This window comes from Miscanthus floridulus, chromosome 12 (assembly GCF_019320115.1).
Source record: "Miscanthus floridulus cultivar M001 chromosome 12, ASM1932011v1, whole genome shotgun sequence".
Taxonomy (NCBI): Eukaryota; Viridiplantae; Streptophyta; class Magnoliopsida; order Poales; family Poaceae; genus Miscanthus; species Miscanthus floridulus.
Genome location: NC_089591.1, coordinates 74,393,225 through 74,412,003, shown reverse-complemented (window position 1 = coordinate 74,412,003; position 18,779 = coordinate 74,393,225). Strand labels below are relative to the sequence as shown.

The 18,779-nt window shown below is 45.3% G+C and overlaps 3 protein-coding genes across 3 annotated transcripts; all 3 read left to right on the top strand.

The window, feature by feature from the left end:
- Positions 1-676: 676 nt before the first annotated feature.
- Positions 677-1,735, top strand: LOC136497568 (uncharacterized). Its single transcript, XM_066493407.1, has one exon. It carries the CDS (start codon positions 714-716, stop codon positions 1,500-1,502), a length of 789 nt encoding a protein of 262 aa, XP_066349504.1. The 5' UTR covers positions 677-713; the 3' UTR covers positions 1,503-1,735.
- A 1,170-nt stretch (positions 1,736-2,905) lies between these two features.
- On the top strand, positions 2,906-13,426 carry LOC136497569 (DNA glycosylase/AP lyase ROS1-like). The gene is made up of 18 exons (XM_066493408.1): positions 2,906-3,097; positions 4,183-5,019; positions 6,341-6,547; positions 7,286-7,376; positions 7,490-8,048; positions 9,031-9,113; positions 9,510-9,594; positions 9,664-9,752; positions 9,861-9,929; positions 10,021-10,057; positions 10,146-10,228; positions 11,022-11,471; positions 11,551-11,587; positions 11,684-11,773; positions 12,293-12,358; positions 12,440-12,554; positions 12,641-12,679; positions 13,028-13,426. The coding sequence occupies exons 1-18, from the start codon at positions 2,977-2,979 to the stop codon at positions 13,204-13,206; spliced, it is 3,237 nt and encodes a 1,078-aa protein (XP_066349505.1). The 5' UTR covers positions 2,906-2,976; the 3' UTR covers positions 13,207-13,426.
- Positions 13,427-14,593: 1,167 nt separating this feature from the next.
- On the top strand, positions 14,594-16,382 carry LOC136497701 (CRIB domain-containing protein RIC10-like). Its single transcript, XM_066493550.1, has 4 exons — positions 14,594-14,824; positions 14,959-15,059; positions 15,180-15,261; positions 15,993-16,382. The coding sequence occupies exons 1-4, from the start codon at positions 14,602-14,604 to the stop codon at positions 16,232-16,234; spliced, it is 648 nt and encodes a 215-aa protein (XP_066349647.1). The 5' UTR covers positions 14,594-14,601; the 3' UTR covers positions 16,235-16,382.
- The last annotated feature ends 2,397 nt before the right edge of the window (positions 16,383-18,779 follow it).

Below are 18,779 nucleotides of genomic sequence, written 5' to 3'. Positions count from 1 at the left end.
TATACGCAAAGAAAAGATTGGGAGGCGTTGTCACCTCCAGCGCGCGTGCGCGAGAAACACGCAGTACCACCGAACGCGCACATGTACCCTAAAATTTCTAGAAAAATATATGATCATCAGGGTTTGAACTCTGATGGGTAGCGTCTCATTGGAGAGTCTGGACCATGGACCCGTTCCCTGGTAATTGCAGTTACATTACACATGTATACTACTCCGTAAGTGAGTTCGTATCTAAAGTCCCTCGCTACCCTTTGACACCCGGGCCCACTGCACAGTCTGTCCATCAAGAAATCGTTGCGGTGGCGGCAGGACAACATATGCAAACTTGTAAACTATCAATCAGGACTACTAGGTGCTAATTTAATAAATGGGGTGACGGGGCTTAAGCGTAAAAAAAATAGCCGTCAGGTGAGGGGCTTAAGCGTAAAAAAAATCTCATCCCTCACCCTATTTATTGGATCAACATCTAGTGATCCTGATTTGTTAGTTTTCAAGTTTGCTCAGATTGAGTAGTTTGCACCAGACAATTGCCAATCGAAAGACCGTGGCCGCCAAGTTTTGTTCCGCCGGATCAGAAACCGTAGAGGCCGCATCACACGGCCACGGTCCAGCCGCGCACGGCACAAGCAACCCTCTCGTCCCCGACGCGCACTCCGCTTCTGTTCCCAGGAGCCGCGTATAAATCCACGCCGCCGCCCCCCGTGCAGAGCACAATGCAAACCACGAACGCCAACAAGAAGAAGATCGCATCGACCTCCAGCGCAAGAATCCCCAAAACCCAGCAAACCGCAACCGCAGCCGTGTCGTCGTCCAAGTTGGAGGCCAGCGGCGTGGCGCCGTCCGAGGTGGAGACCAAGACCGCCAAGAAGGCGCCGGCGCCAGCGCCGGGGCTCGCGTTGGAGGGGTGGGGGTTGGCGAGCTACGACTCCTCTTCCGACGTGGAGCAGGGCGCCGGTCCCGTGGCCGTACGCGCCAAGTCGTCCGCGGCGGCCAAGAAGGGCGGGGCTAGTAAGAGCGGCGGCGGCGGCAAGGGCCGCGCGCCGTCCAAGGAGAAGTACCTGCTCCCGGCCGGGAAGAAGAAGCAGCCCGACGCCCCACGCGGCCGCGAGGGAGAGGAGGACGACCAGTTCATGCCCGGCTCGGCGGCGGTCAGCATCGGCGGCGGCCTGCTCTCGCCGTTCGACCCCTTCGCGGACGCCGACGAGGACGGCGGCGTCGGCGGCGCGGGGGCGGCGCCCAAGGACGACGTGGTTCACCTCCGCGTGCAGCAGCGCAACGGGAAGAAGACGCTGACCACGGTGCAGGGGCTCAGCGCCGCCTACAACTACGCCCGGATCCTCCGGGACCTCAAGCGGGAGCTCTGCTGCAGCGGGGTCGTCGTGGAGGACGAGGAGCTCGGCAGCGTCATCCAGCTGCAGGGCGACCACCGCAAGGCCGTCGCCGCCTTCCTCGTCAAGGCCGGCATGGCCACCAAGGCCAACGTCAAGATCCACGGCTTCTGAGTTCTGACCGCCGGGCCGCGCCGCGCCGCCTGTCGTCTCATCAGTTTCGATCCCATCGAGTTTAGTTTGTTTTAGTTGTCTTCGGATGCTTTGTTTCGTGATTTGTGTCTCGGTTTAGTTGAAAGGGTGTCGATCTTGTGCCGTTGGTAATATGGACTGCAGATGTCATTTTCTAAGAAAGTCATGTGTAAGATCTCGTGTTTCCTTTTAGGATCAATAAAGCATACTTTTGCTGTCTATCTACGAATTACGATGTGCAAAAACACACAAACAGCTGATCAGACATTGCCTTCTGGTTCCAATTTCCAAGCACCTCCTCAGATGTACTCTGCAGCACATCCGCAACACCGATTTCTTAGCCAATTTCAGAAATTTGGCATGGTGCTGTGTGGCAGAGATATTCTGAATTTCCATGGATGGGACAGTTGAACGTGTTGTCTTGCACTGTTGTACACTTTTGAAGACCTTGCCTTGTTCAGAATATCATTATCGTTATGCTACCTTGTACAATCTCCTCCGTAAAAAAAAAGCAATCCTAACTTTGAACCTGGACAGAAAAAACGCAATCCTAGCTTCGAGAGTATAATTTTTCAGAATGTGCTAACTCAACCCAAATTATGTCTTTCAGTCAAATTTGGTAAAATCCAATGTGACTCGGTATCTAATTACTTCTTCTGAATCTAAAAAGGCGCAATACAAAGCCTCGGTGTTTGTTTACTCTTCTTTTTTTTTTTGAGGGGAGCGGTGTTTCTTTACTCGACCAGACGGCATGGATACATGGACTGGACTGTCATGAGCCGCTCTGAAGAAAGCCACCCGACGCCTTGTTTAGTTACCCTCCAAATTCTAAGTTTTTTCACTCTCTCTCCATCACATCAATTTTTAGCCGCTTGCATGGAGCATTAAATATAGATAAAAAAAATAACTAATTGCACAGTTTAGTTCGAAATCACGAGATGAATCTTTTGAGCTTAGTTGGTCCACGATTGGACAATATTTACCAAATAAGACGAAAGTACTACTATTCATCGGGTTGAAATTATTCACAATCTAAACAAGGCCCGAGCTAACAATTGGATTGCCCTCAAAGACGTAGGCCGTGTTTCACAGGAGAAAGCCGCGTGGGCCACGGCCCAAATGAGATCCTCGCTAGCGCTGTGACTGAGCGCTGAAGCCCAAGTGGAAAGGAACACACCACCGCGTGGGCAACCGAACCGGCGCGAGTCCAACGGAAAGGAACACACCACTGCGCGCGGTCCCCACCAGTCAGGGGCACTGCCTCGCCACTTGTCCCCTCCGCCGCCGGGACGAGCAACCGCTGCGCCCCTCCCTCTGTCGCAACTTCCCTTGTGAGTTCTGACGGACGGAGCGGTTCGAGGAAGGAAACAGAGCCCCCACCCCCTTCTTTACTCTGGCCGTCCGCAACACTGGACGGGATCAACAACAACGCCAGGGCGGAGAGCGGGGTCGTGGAATGGACTCCAAGTCCGCGCCCCGCTTCTTCTATTCTCGTCGACTTCGTCTCCAGGGCCCAGCAGCGGGCGCTGCTGCCATGGCGCCTGCAGTGGCGGAGGCAGAGTCGGCGGCAGATCTTGGTGAGTCCGCTGTGCTCGGTTCTGTTATTCCCTCTGGCTCTCGCTGGTTTAGTCTGGGTTGCCCATGCTGTTGCGCTTGTTGGTTTGTTGCTGCAATCCGCTATGGCTTCGTTGCTCAGTGAATCTACTAGGTGTCTGGAGTATATATAGTAAAAAAAAAGGTCTGCTTTCTCTTTCACATCCGTTGTTTTTTATGCTCTTGCACTTTTTCGCTCACTTGGATTTCTCGTTTTGGTGCTATGTATTTAGATATACATACATAGTAAAATGCAATGTATGTACTTTGATATACATACGTAGTAAAAGAAAAGCAATGCATCTTTAAAAGTCTTGTAAAATTTGAGTATTTGCCGGTCAATCTGCGGTGTCTGCGGTAACGGAGTCGGGGAGAGTAGCCGTTTAGCCGAGTCGGAGAAAGATCGTGTTTTTTTTTCTCTCTAAGTGTGTGATTCCTGTAGCTACTCGACTGTTCCGTCTGAGGACCGTTACTATGTCGTTTCTGTTTAATCGACCGTTTAGTCCATCTAGAAACTCGACTGTTCCATCGATCATTTAGTCCGTCTCACAGTCACAAAAGTTCCACAAGGAACGTGGCACTAGGATCGCTAATTTTAAGTTCTCGGTTCACAACGATATACCACTTCAGGATGTTTGGTTCATGGATAGGATCATGATGCTTAGGTAATTGGGACGACGTATCCGGAACGTAGAATGACACGAGGATCTTAATTTTTGTCATTTCACCTGATTATTTTTTTTGCCATTTTCCCATGATTTTTAGAATTTTTTTTGCTGCCATTACTTCACACTGGGCTGGAGGCCCATTTACGTTAGGTGTGAAGTGCTCGCTTGCTCGCTCCATTAGTCGAAGCATCGCTCCCAGGTCCCAGCGCCGCCGCCGCCGTTCAACGCCGCTTATTAGTAGTTTTTTCCCTTTAATTGACCATATATCCCTTTATTAAAAGTTTGTTTTGCCGCTTAAACGGCTACGATGGTCTAACAACAAGTGGTGACCGTCCGTTAACCGTTTAGTTTTTAAGTATAATAACACTGCCCGTAGCTTATGGATTTCTTTTCTGCATCAGGGCGTCAGGTGGGGATATCGCCGTCGACACCCGACATTGTCCGCAAGCCAACGCGGGCGTCCGGGACAACCGCCGCAGATGGCTCTTGCTGCACTGCTCTGTACACCAGCGCGGCTGCTGGCCCCAGAAAGGTGGACAGCGACTGCCTGGCCTCGGTGCCGTCGCATGCCCATGAACACTCTCAGTCCGCCATGCCGGAGGATTTGGGCCAAGTGGGCTGTGATCCGGTGGGCACGCAGGAGTCCAGCACCTTGCCTCCACTGGTGGGCGAGTCCTCTGGCAATCTTGCACAGCAAGAGCAGCAGCAGCACCAGGAAGAAGGTGTTGCTAGTGGCAGCGATGCAGGTGCTGCTTCTCCTGCCCATACTCCTATTCCGGAGAAGGTGGAGCCCGCATCTCGGAGGTGGGGGAAGAAGTCGACCAAGGGGGTTCAGCGGCTCAAAGTGGCCAAAGATACAGTGATGAAGCCCAAGGTGACCACGCCCAGTACAGTCAAGAAGAATAAGAAGAAAATGACAGAGGATGGTAATCAACGTGTTGGTGCTGCCAGGTCTAATAGTGCAAGACGCAAGTTGGATTTGGATTCATCAGAAAGTAAAACATGTTTCAGCAGAGCCGAGCTGATGGGTAACTTGATGTCCCTTGCCAAGATTCATGGTTTAAACAGTGAACCAACTACGCGCAAGAGGAGCAAGAGAGGGAAGAAGAGGAAACTGATGGTAGGACACAAGGAAAGTGGTCAGCTGGCACTTTTGCCTTACCAGAGAACTCCAACTGTTGCGGCATCCTTTGCACTTGAGCCACTTTGGTATTCAACAGAACTTGATATCCCACGCCCTCAAAATGTTATGGCAAGTGGAGCCGGACCAGGGGCCCACGCGGTACTGTAGCGCGTGGACAGTACCGGATTAGATTAGATTAGATTGGTTTGGTTTGTTAGGAAAGGGGTCAAGTAAGTTGTCTCTATAAAAGAGAGAATCCGGTATTGATTGTAATCAAGCAAAAAGAAGATCCTAAGATAGTTCCCGAGGAAGGGCTGCTATCCGGGATCTCTCTGCTAATCCATCGACCGTAGTCAATCCATATCAATTGGTATCAGAGATCAGTCCCGAGGCATCGCCATCCATGGCCGGCCTCGTCATCGATCCTGCGGCCATCAATGCCAAGCTTGACTATATCCTTGCGCAACTCTCCACCATTAACAAGCGGTTGAATTCGCATGACGAGCGCATTGCGTGCTTGGAGAAATTCCAGGAAGAGAAGAAAGCGCGGGCAGCAGCGACACCCACCGCCGCCACGGTCGTCTTCAGCCGCCCCTGCCTTCCTGTGCAGGCCTTGGAGGGTGACATGGCCATCGACGCTGCCAGCCATGCCAGCGCGAACGCCAACCTGGTAGCCGCTTCGGTGGGCGCCAACGCTGTTCAACGCTATGTGCCGCCGCACTGGAGGGACAGGGCCAGGACGTCGTCGCCATCTCCGACCCCGACGACCCATACCCTGATCCATAGCAGCGTGGTGACGGCGTACGACAACAACGACGCAGCACTGCTAGCGCCGTCCCTACAGCCCAAGGCCGTCGGCGTCGACTACGTGGACAAGAGCAAGGTGCTGACCCCCGCCGCCGACGTCCTGCATCTCCTTCGTCTGCGGCTGCCGCGACCTTGGCGAGGCGCTCCACAAGGTCCGCGAGGGTGCCGCCATGATCTGGACCAAGGGGAAGGCCGGCATGGGCAACGTCGTCGAGGCGGTGCACCACGTCCGCTCCGTCATGGGCAACATCCGCGCGCTACGCGACATGGACGACGACGAGGTTTTCGCGTATGCCAAGCGCATTGCTGTGCCCTACAACCTCATCATGCAGAACCCCTAGCAATGGCCACAGCTCGAGGACAAGCTGTCTTGGAGGGGTGGAGTAGTGTTATGGCAAGTGGAGCCGGACCAGGGGCCCACGCGGTACTGTAGCGCGTGGACAGTACCGGATTAGATTAGATTAGATTGGTTTGGTTTGTTAGGAAAGGGGTCAAGTAAGTTGTCTCTATAAAAGAGAGAATCCGGTATTGATTGTAATCAAGCAAAAAGAAGATCCTAAGATAGTTCCCGAGGAAGGGCTGCTATCCGGGATCTCTCTGCTAATCCATCGACCGTAGTCAATCCATATCACAAAATCATGGCAAACTGCAAGCTAAGGTTTTGGGCCTTACTGATGAAACATTGAGGGTGTTTGCTGTTCTGACAGAGTGGGATAGGAGTGACAGTGAGAGTTTTGAAGGGTTTGATATTGGCAGCGGACCTGAATGGGATACAACACGGCGCACGTTTGAACATTATGTGGATATATTCATTGCTGAAATGTTTGCCCTAATTGGTAATTATTCTGGCCCTTTTTATGCTTTCGTGTGTCAAAATGCAAAATGCAAGAAAGAGGATCACATTACCTTTAATAAAAAGTGAGCACAAAAAAAATGCCTTCTAATCTAACTTGTCTAAAAAGCTTAGGAAATCTTGCACTAGTGCAGGTCACTCCATAAGCTTAGTTTTTCTCCATTTGTGTCAAAAAGCTAGAATGAAAAATATCTTGTGGAGTCAACAGGAAAAATGATTTCTTGACAAAACTCTAAGCATTGTGAACTGATAAAATGAAATCTAGAGTTAAGTCAATTTCATATTTCGCAGAACAAAATAAAAAAAAATCTTGTAGATAATTTGTTGCCTAGATCAAGAAATAGTTCTTCCAGTGAGACATTAACGTCATTTGTTGAAGTTATTCACTGATATGCCACTCCTCTATTTCCCTTTCCTTCTCTTAGATTGTACACTTCTTTTAAATGTATGTTAGCTTCTAAATTGTGACCAAAGATCCAATAATGTGTGCATGAATTTTTTTCTGAGCAAACATCAGTTATTCAAACATAGACATTGGGAAGACCTATGGAGAAGCAAACACCTGTTGCATGGCTGTCAACAGTTCACATTTTTATGAACAAAAATCATGTCTTGCTTCTACAGTAGTTAGTTGTATCAGATCAGTAAGCCATACAACCTACTGTCTCTATGGGATACATGAGTATGAAATGGTTTCTAATTTCTTAATTGCTTTCGTCAGGGCCTAGAAAACATTCTCAGTGGGGAGGATCCCTAATTGATTCTGTGGTTGGTACTTTCCTTACACAGAATTCTGCTGATAATTTATCAAGGTAAAATGAGGATCCATAAATATGATTTTAGAATGTTCATATGTTTTATACCAGAACTAATTACCTCTTTTTCCACTTTCCTACATTTTTCGTTCCTTGTCCATGGAAAACAGCCAAGCTTTTATGAACCTAGCGGCAAAGTTTTCTCCAAGGAAGAGACGCTATAAAGCTAATGCAACTCCATTAGTAGACGGTGATGATAAAAACGTGAACTCAAATGAAGCATTGGATATGTTTGACTTCGTCGATTCACATTTTGATGGATACGTTGATTCTGAGGAAGAAGTTGACTATGATACAGAGGTGAAAGGGCATTATGGTGAAGATGAAGACTACAATAGACTTATAGGAAATTTCGCTGCCAGTATGAAGCAGAAAAACATTTCTACTTGGGACAGTGACCTTATGAACTTAGTGAAGGATAAATCAGGAAATCCAGTATGCACTGAAAAAAACTTGAAAAGGATCTTAGCTTCACTACAACAACCAGACACAGCATCTAATTGGAAAGAGTTACGGGAGGAAGCATATAAAAAGGGATACAGTGACAAAAGTCGAACTGAAACAAGTGATGTTGTAGATTGGGAATCAGTTCTAAATGCGCCATTTTCTGAGGTTGCAAAATGCATTGCAATCAGGGGGCAGCATAACATTTTGTGTGTGCGGATACGGGTATGTTATTGCAAGACAAAAACTGCCATCTACTTATTTCTAATATTTTGTCCAAGTTTTTTGTGGCATCACTATATTTATAGCTATCTTACCCCAAGTGATGAATGCACTCATCTTTGAAAAAGTTAGTGTTCCACATTTGTAATCCTATTAAAAAAATTGTAGCGAAATTATATTTATAAAGTTATATCCAACATTTTTGTTGCAAGAATAAGTTTCTAAAATTGTATCCAAAGTTTCTGTAGACGGGAAACTTTCTTCAGATGGAGTTGTTTCTTTTACATGTGTATTTAGTGGAATGAGTTTTGTGCATCACATGCCTGTTGTGCTATTAGAGATAATATTATAATCTAAACCTCAAGATTAAATATCAGTCTTTTGTTCTGTTCTTTCCCAGGAGAGTCACCGTGCACAAATATTTTCTGAGTTTTTTTTATTGTTGGCTGTTTTTATTAATACTGTACATATTTATTTGCTTAAATTATTTATTTCATCAAAACATATGCTTTATCCATATGTTATGATTTTTTATGCTAACTGAAGCAGGTAAATGAACTCTTATAGGAGAAAATGTGAGAACTCTAGTCTCCCTGATAGGCTGTTCAAGTGTTATAGAGCATTGTTATGAGTTTGCTGGGTCGCTGCAAAATTTGATGTTAATCTATGCATTCTAATTGGCATATACTTACAATACTTAATGTTGGAAGGCATATTACATTTTGATGCTTGGCATTTTATAAGTATGGGAATGGACGTAGTAGTATCTTTTTAACGAAAATGACTGACACATCTTGTATCATCTACAGTGGACTCTTTATTCAATACAACCAAATGTATTTCTCTATTTTACAACCACCAGATTATCACCAATGTGATTGAAATATTAGTTTTATCACTTACTAGGGTTTCTAGCCTGTCATCATGTTTATCTTTCTTTTTCTTGGGATGAAAGTGCTAAAAGCATTCTTTTACCTTTTTACAGGAATTTCTGGATCATGTACAGAAAGCTCAAGATGGAAGCTTTGACCTGGATTGGCTTAGATTTATGTCACCTGAAAAAGCCAAGTATGGCTTTGCTCATAGTACATATACTACTGCCAATTGCTTCACCATTTTGCTCTATTCTTTGTGGTGGCTGTTGTTGAAATATCTTCAAAGAATAATATTCCTTTTTATTGTATTTGTGCCTGTGAAAAATTATACAACTTTGTTAAGTATTTCTTTTATCACCTATATTATTTTTAGGAAAACAGTATTAGTGGACACAGTACAACTTAACAATTGGTTGTTTAAAACTGTATAAGAACTATCGGAGGATTGTCATGGAATTTTTAGCAGGGAACTGCTACCAGGTTATGAATCAAGAAAATCAAACTCTTCCACAGTTATATACAATCTACTTGCATAATGGAATTCCATCTCGCAAAATTTACTTATTCTTTTTATTTTTCTTGGCACTAGAAAAATTCTGCTCAGTATACATGGGTTTGGAGTGAAAAGTGTTGACTGCCTTTGCCTTTTGTCATTGAGGCATAGAGCATTTCCAGTAAGTTATACTTTGTCATTCTATAGAAAATACGGTCAAGCGCGAATGCTGACTCCACGCTTATTTCAGGTTGATGTCAACGTAGCTCGCATAGTGACAAGGCTAGGATGGGTCAAACTTCAGCCCTTAAACGGTGCTGATTTCCATATAATTAACCTGTAAGATTTGTCTAGGTTGAATATGAGAATACCATTGTAACAATTTTCTCCTTATTCTTTTGTTATAATAACAATTTTCTCCATATTTCCTTTTTTTGTTTCGTGAAGATATCCGCTCTTGGATGATGTACAAAGGTACTTATGGCCTCGATTGTGCACCATTGATAAGGAAAAGCTGTAAGTCCACAATCTCTTTTGAAGATTAGTAGCACTTCACCGTTACTCTTAGTCTCTAAGCATATCCATCTGACTACCTGTACAAAAATAGGTATGAACTGCACTGTCTTATGATAACTTTTGGAAAGGTATGCATATATTCTAAGTGAGTTATATTTACGTTTTGCTATGAATATTTTTCAACTCTGGCTGTGGTTGATTGATTTCATGATGCAGGTAGTGTGCACAAAACAAAATCCAAACTGCAGAGCTTGTCCTTTCAGTGCAAGTTGTATATATTACAATAGTTTACTTGCCAGGTTTGTTCATGTACTGTTGTTTGTAGACTATGCCTTAAGTATTTGTATAACTTTATGCCATTTAAACTTAGCATCCATTTAACTAATATATATCATAACAAATAGGTATTATCAGATACCATTAGTTTAGATTAGATTTTCAAAAATTAATTACTAACAACATAACTAAACCTATTCAAAGAACCAATCAGATGATAATAAGCCAAAAGAAAAGAGAGTGCTCCTGTAAGTTGTCACATTTGTGACAGTATGAAAGATGGGTGCTCTGAATTATCGTAAGGAATTTCAGGAAACCAGCCAGTTAAGCGAGCAAAGCCAGCCATGACTTCTCCATTCCCATGCACAGTAACGTGGGTCCACCTTTGTTACGCAGTTTGTTGCTTGACCATTAAGTTATGAGAATTAGGAAGTTGTATTCCAGAATTTTTCCAGATTATAAGGATTTCATTCCATATATTAGATCCAATGTATTAAGGTTACTTTGAGGCAAGTCATCCTCCAGCTGCCACACCTTCCTCTTTCCCAGGTGTTTTACAAACCATGTCCAGTGATATGGGTCCATGACAAGAAATATGTGACTTATTTAGGGGTGGGGGTGGGGGGACTTGTTTGGTAGACTTCATTCATTATTGCTTTCAATTAGGAAAAGGTTACCTTTCACTCAACTCTTCAAGTTGTTTTCCGTCTTAACCCTTAGTTTTAAAACAATTAATTTCTTCCTCTATTCACCTAACTCAAACCAGTATTATTGTGGCTTGTATTGCTGAGTTGGAAAGATTCTTGTTGTTTTCAGAAAGCCGCTTCCTCTTCCAGAGAAGCATGAACATGAACAAGGAGAACAGCAAGCAAGCATGGTTGCTTCTGGGAGTTGCACACCAAGTTCTCAACAAATGTATCAGTATCAAATTCCAATAAGCAGCACTACTGAAACACCACCCATCCATAATTGCGAGCCAATTATTGAGATGCCACCAAGCCCAGAATATGAATACAACAGAACACCTAATGAGCAAGAAGATTCCTACGAAGATTATTATGCATGTGATATTGAAGATTTTACTCCAGAAGGAGTACAGTATGAGTATGATGCTGAAATAAATATTTGTTCACGCAAGCATGTGCTGAACAGTAATTCTTGGACACCGAACCGTGGAAAGGACTTGGCTGTGATCAATCCAAAGGGTAGCTTTGGCCGAAATAAAAAACTAAAAAATATCGGTCGTCTTAGGACAGAACACAATGCGTAAGTAATTTTGATTTCTTGATATAATTTTGTCCTTAGAAATCAGCAGCACCTCTCTAACTTCTTTTTCTAACTTCAGATACGTCCTCCCAGATGATCATCTAATCCTAGAAGAGGTGTGCTTTAATTGTGAACTTTACTACAATTATGAGTTATATTTTTCTTTTACACTGACATTGATTAATCTAGTGACCTATTTGCTTGTGCACCAGTTCGAAGACAGAGTTCCAGAAGATAAATGTCCTTACCTACTAGTGGTTCTTTCTTGTCCTGATGACTACACAGTGGAAGGCACGGTTCTGGTGAGCAACTACTATTATGATTTCTAACCAATCCTGAAATTCGCTCCTACGGGAGTTGAACCCAGGACCTGGAGGTTCTGCTTAGGAGTCACAACCACTATGACTTTCACTCAGCTGCTTTACTGATCTTTGATGGATCAACCATGGCCTGGTTTTGATTTCAATCCAATCCCTTGGGGTTGGCTGGGTAATTAATTCGTTTTTCATCCCAACCAACCCAAGGATATTGAATTTTGTTCTCTTACATCCAAACATACCCTTCAATTATGAGTTCTTATTCTGATTTAAAATTATTGAAAAATGCGTTAAAAAATTATTGAAAAAACTTTGGCAACTCCTTATCACTTCTTTTTGTTGATGCAAATTCTTACATAGTTCTAATGACAACAATGTTCTCTCGCTCTCTCTCTCTCAACTCACCATTGAACTATTTTTCCTCGATATTGCTGATTGAAGTTGTTACGTTCCCCTCTGTTTTGTTTTGTTATTCCTGAACCATTTGCATATGTGAATATGCAGATACCATGTCGGACAGCAAATAGAGGAAAGTTTCCGCTGAATGGTACCTACTTCCAGGAAAATGAGGTATATAGCCTTTAATAATCAAGGCAAATACCATACCAGATTGGTTGAACACTAGTCCATAAAAAATATACCCTTTTGTAGGTTTTTGCAGATTACTCATCTAGCCGAAACCCAATAACGATACCTAGGGAATGTATTGGGATGCTGAAGAGAAGCGTTGTATACTTTGGTTCATCTATACACTCAATCACAAAAGGTATTATATAAGTGAAATATAACATGAAAGACAGCCGTGAAATGATTGTTGATGAGTCATTTAACTTAAATTCTTATCAACCTCAGGTCAAACAAGGGAAGATATCCAGGAATGCTTCAAGGAAGGTGTCAAGTGGCTCTGAACGTTTCTTGGTTTTCTTTTCTTTTGGCTGAGTCGTTGGTCTTCATCTCAAGGCTCTCAGCTCATAGATCATAGGTTCAAATCCCAGAATCATAGACGGAAAATCCAACATGTAATCCATCTAACAACCTGTGCAAGATAAATGAGCTTTGCGACATAGAAATTGCATGCTATGAAAGCATAGTATTGCAGACCAGTTACCCGGCCCACGGGTTTGTTTGACACAGACATGACATGCGATTCCTTTTCTGGTCTAATCTTTTTTTTTCTTTTTAGGGGAATCTTTTCTGGTCTAATCTTACAGGGCAGAACCGCTTGGTGATTTTTTGCAGGATATGTCTGTGTACGAGCGTTTCATCGGAGGACCAGAATACCACTGCGCCTATGTGCCACACTGCATGCTACCAACACCATAAAGAAACCAGCTGGTGAGAAGCCTGTGAAGCGGGGCAGGACATCGCCGGAAGGGAAGAGGAAGAAGAACGAGACGAAAGCATCTTCCACTAAGTAGGAGCTGATGGTTGCTTGACGTAGCTGTGTACAAATTTATTGTAGCTAGGAATTAATGGTCTGCAAAAAAACGAATTGTAGCTGGGAATAATGCTGAACTAGTTCTGTAACACCCCCTGGTTAGGACTTAGAAGATAATGTTAGTTGTGTTAGCTGTTGTAAACGTTAGTTATGACTTATGATGCCCGAGATTGGGAACGAGTAAATGGTGATCCCTCTTGTGTGGCGGCTATTTTATTTCTGCCTGTCTTGTGCTTTATTTTTATTAATCTTAGACTGTTTACCTTAATGTTCCTGTTATTCGCAACTGGAACTGCATAGGGTCAGAAAGAAGTGTGTTCAGGCCAATCTTTTGAGTATTGTCTGGAAAAAGTGTATTCACTGCATGGTTTGTGAAGAAGTGTAGAATTTTATATTAAAACAAAGGTCCCAAATTTCAAAGCAATAGCCAACCCCAGCTCGCAACCTTGCTTATTATAATACGTTTTGGCATTTCTAGATATATAGATTTTGCTATGTACTTAGATATACACTTATATCTAGAGGGAGTACTTGGTTAGGCTACAGGCAGTGAAAAAGAGGGAGGGAGACGGAAAACCCTGTAATTTTAGTCTTTTACGGTATTGTTGACACTACCAAACTCACAGCGGCTGGGGTTATTATCTCAAGTCAAGATACAAATATCGGGATGCTCAACAGCTTCAGAACATCCTTGATCTCTACGAGCATTGTTCTGGGCAAATGATTAACAAAGCGAAGTCTGCTGTCCTTTTCAGTACAAACACCAAAGGGCAAAGGAAGCGGGAAGTGTGTGATCTACTGTAGGTGACAAAAGAAACAATGAGTGAAAAATATCTTGGCCTTCCAGTGCGAGTGGGGAAATCAAAGACTGCAGCCTTTGCCTACTTGAAGGATAGGATCTGGAAGCGGATACAAGGGTGGAAGGAGAAATTTTTGTGGAAGGAAAACAGTGGCTTTTGAATAAAAATCTCTGCAAAATATTCCTGCCCTCACCTTTTACAAACAGTTCTCTAATTTGTTAACAAATCGTGAATCTACAAGTAGGCAGACTGTCAGCTACAAAACCCAGTAAATCGTGCTGTCTACTATCACAAAAGAAAGTGGATAAGTTGACAGGATTCTACGATGATTCAGACTTGTAATGTAAGATTATAACCATCCTTAAACTATTGCTTTCCTACACTACAGAACTGTTGCTTCCTCGAGGTCTTTCAATACATCACGGCTAGAACTCCACGAGTGGTGACAGAATTGTTGTTTACTCCAAATCTTTCACATCGCCAACAACTCTCTTGAGGTATGCAGCTAGCAGATGAACGCTTCTGCAGACACGTATCACATCACTGATCCATCATTATGCTTATGCACGCGATCGATGCTATTTCATTCTTCACGATCACAGAACCTGGTTGATGCAATGTCTTTGTCAGCCGCAGGAAAAGCCTTTGAAACTGCTGATTGCTGGCTGCTCTCGATCGCGTACCGTCCTCGCCTCTGTCTCCTTGTTCTCAAAGGGACGTGCAGCATCGATCGATCTCCAATGGCGTACAAGGTGAAAGGGATCTTCAAGGGCCTCAAGGTCTTCTCCCGGATCTTCGGTAAGCGGGCATTTTATTTTCTTTCCTGTCTGAAATCCTCAACCTCAACTTTGGCCATGCACGTACGGTGGTTCCAACATGGTCGTCTTGTCTCTTCGTCGCCCGTTTGTTTCCTCCATGGATCGTCCTTGCAGAGGTGAAGGAGCACGAGATGGAGATCGGTTACCCGACGGACGTGAAGCACGTCGCGCACATCGGCTGGGACAGCGCGGCGGGCAGCGCGTCTCCGAGCTGGGTAAACAAACGCACAAGACACCAGAATTCAGTGCATTGCCGCTGCAACTTTCTCCAAATGTCTGAATTCTGATCAGTACAGTTTTAATTGAATTTTGCTCTGTCTTGTATATCCTCGCAGATGAACGACATCATGGCGTCCTCGGACTTGTCGTCCCTGGGCAACTTTGCAGCGTTGACTGGTACCTCCTGGATTTATCAAGGTACAGTGACCACTCGTCCTGCTCTTCAGTTCAGAATGCATTGCTCTGTTTGCTGTGGTTCAGTTCAGTGGTTGTTTCCTATGATTGCACCTTTCTTAGCAAAGGTTTTGGTTCCTTATGTGATCTTGCCAGTAGGATCATTCGCATGTCTCAGCGTTTTGCTTTGCCCATACGGCCATTCCTCTGTTAGTTCCTGTACCCGTTGTCAGCAGCAGAAAACATGCTAGTAAAGAAAATGCACTCGCTTCATCAGGTTTCTGAAGCCTGAGATACCAACAACATGTCTGAACTCTGAATCGCTGTTGGTGAGCCCCCGGTCTCGTGCAGACAAACTGCGAATAACTCGATTCTGTTCGTCGCTTCACTCAAACAGTAGGAGAAACTTGTTCCAGAAATATTCTTGTTTGGTACTTGCTTCAGAAGATGGTAACACCGGCAGAGGCAAATCTGAAGCTTCCTGTGATGGGGACACGATCAGTTGGTGTCGTTCATACTGTACTTGCCTGGAGAGCAAGTGATGTCGGCGTGTGGTTGGTTGGTGTCCCGGGCGACAGCCGCTGGCCGCGGCCAGGCAATCGGCAGACATCATCCTCCGATCCGGATCACATTGCATTGCCGTTCTTAGTTTCAAGATTACGCACTTTGATTTTGCTTTCCATTCCAGGATTACGAAGGATCTTGTGCCGTGTTCTTGCCATGCGCGCGCTGCTGACACGTGTTCTGTCTGTCAGATCTCGACCGCCAGCAGCGTGTCGGCGCGGTCGTTGCCGAGGACACCGTCAGGCGGGACGATTCGGCCACGTGCCCCGACGTTCCAAGGCTGCCGAGGGAGCCGGGGACGAAGAAGCCCAGGGATGGCTCGCCGACGGCACCGTCGGTGTCGGAACCGTCCAGCAGCTCCAAGGTCGAGGTGGCGGCGTCGCCACCGTCACCAGCGGCTCATGTGGACGCTGCTGCAAATGCCGCGCGATGATCGGAACTGTGCTCCGGCCTCCCGCCCTTCCGAGTTGTGTAGGCGAGGCTACAAAGATTGCTTGTTTGGTCGTGTCTGATCGTCTCAACTTTGCGTAAGTGTGTATCAGTGTATGTGTGTATGGGCTTTTTTTAACGGTATTGCTCTATTAAGGACGTCCGTCCGTCCGTCCGTCCGTACGCTTATAGGCCACTATACTAGCCCAACGGCCCAAGTCTCCACTGCCTATCGGAACTGAAACCATACGAGTCAAGTTTCCGAGTGGGACATCCTTGCGGCGCGGCGTTGGCCACCACGGCACCATCCACTCCATCACCAATCCCACACCTCCCCAACCAAAACCCTCTCCATTCTCTTGTCCGGCGCCGCCGCCCACAGCTATGGCCTCCACGGGCCGTGGCATCATGGAAGAGACCTTCGCCTGCATCCCCACCCAGCCCATCCCCTCGCCCGTCGAAGGCTCCGTTTTTGCCACCGCCTGCTCCATCATCGGTGAAGCCGATGCTGACGAGGGCCGCATCAGCCGTTCACCGACGCTGACGAGGACCACATCAGCCGCCTGGCGGACGCGTTGCTTTCCAACATTGTCTCCCGCCTCCCCATCAAGGACGCCGCCCCGCACCGCTGCGCTGGCGCCGCGTCGGGGCCTCCACGCCGCTCATCCTCGACGATTCTACTAGCCCTTTATAATACCGTGCTGAAAAACGAATGTTACAAGCATATGTTTCGAGTGTTTTAGATATTTCAGAGGTATGTTGCAAGTGTTTAGTATGGATGTTGCAAAAGTAGATCGGGATGTTGTATATGTTGCAATGATTATACACGTATGTTGTAAGCTTTTGTTCCCAATGTTTCATTTATTTTTTTCAGACATACGTTGCAAGTGTGTTTATTTGGATGTTGCATATGTTTCACATATATATTAACAAGTGTTTTATGTGGATGTTGCATATGTTTTACAATGGTTTTCAAGTGTTTTTCATGTGTTTTTGCAAGTGTTTTAGATGCATGTTTCAAGTGTTTCATATGCCTTCAGACGTATGTTGCAAGTGTTGCATCTGGATGTTTTAAAAGTAGATCGGGTGTTGCATCTCCCTCTCAGTGTCTCCTCTTGCTCCCGGCCCCGCTGGCATCCGCCACCCCCTCCCCCTCTTTTTCGATACTGGTGACGTTCGGGACGGCTCGGGCCCTGCGTGGACGCGTGAAACGGCTGCAGGCGCAGGCGTCTAGACACCTCGTTCGTCTGGACGTCCAGGCGTTATCAAGCCTGTTTTTTAATCTTGTCTCTGCTAAGGTTGCTAAAATCATATCGTACATTTTAAATCGAATAATAGAGATTTAAATCAGACCGTATCTCTACACCTAAAAAATAAGTATCGTTATCGTCAGCGCAAAATAATCACCCTGCCCCGTCCACTCCGTAGCCAGCTGTCGGTGTTTGATGACCGGCAACTCGTCACGGGGTTACCCGGGACGATGTTCGAAGGGTTTCGACGTATACAGAACTCGATAGTAAATGCAAAGAGACGAACGGTTTATACTGGTTTGGCCCCTCTTATCGAGTAATAGCCTTTACTTCCAGTCAGCGTGTAGCCTTTTACGTTGTATTGATTGGTATGATTGTTAGGGTTACAAGGGGGTGCACCGTACATCTCTTTATATAGGGTTGAGGATAAGGGCATGTATCTAGTTCTAGTTGGTTATAAAAGAAGAGTCATAGTCCTATTACATAATTTAACTTTCATAGTAAGCCGGCTAAGTCGATCTGAAATAACTTAAAGTCCATGTCACCTTGTCTCGCGTCCTTCAATAGATCGTGGACCATCCTAGGGCCTATCCAAGTAGTATCCCCGTGGGGAACCCCTAGGACCCTGGTCCATCAAGCCCCCGAGTGTGTCATGGTTGAACTCGGAAGCCTTCTTGTTCCTCCTGGTCTTGCCGAGTAGAAACAAGTGTAGTCCGAGTGCTTTCATGAGTGAAACCATGAGGTGCTTTGTAAAGCCTCCAGGCAACGTGCACTTTTCAGAAAAGTGCACTCACTGAGTGTAGCCCCCGAGCCTCTTGTTGTTTGCAAAACAAAAGAGTTAGAGGGTCTAAAAGGAAAAACATCCGTAGAGGATATGTATCCTGCAGCCTCCGAGCCTGTGTCCGAGTACTTGTACTCGAGATAAGGATCTGAAAAGAATATACTCAAGGATGAGAGTGTCAGCGAAAATTATTATCCTGTCTGCTTGTATAGAAGCAGGTAAGACGTGTCAAAGGCACATGCGAAGCTAAGTACAATTGGTTCAAAGACGCTCGGAATATTCATAGGAATGTGCCATCAAAGGTGCTGCCGAGTGTACTGTTACTTCACATGTGCTAGGAAAAGGCTGTCTGTACACTAAAAAGGTGTAGTGAGATGCACTATACCCTTGTAGTGTAGCACGTGAACCTGTGTAGGAGTCAGTAGCTTGTCCGTGTATTGTGTGTGAACCTAGTCCATAGACACCACCAAGACGCCTATAAAAACCCTCCTGGCGAGCACTTAAGCCTCAGTTGTAGA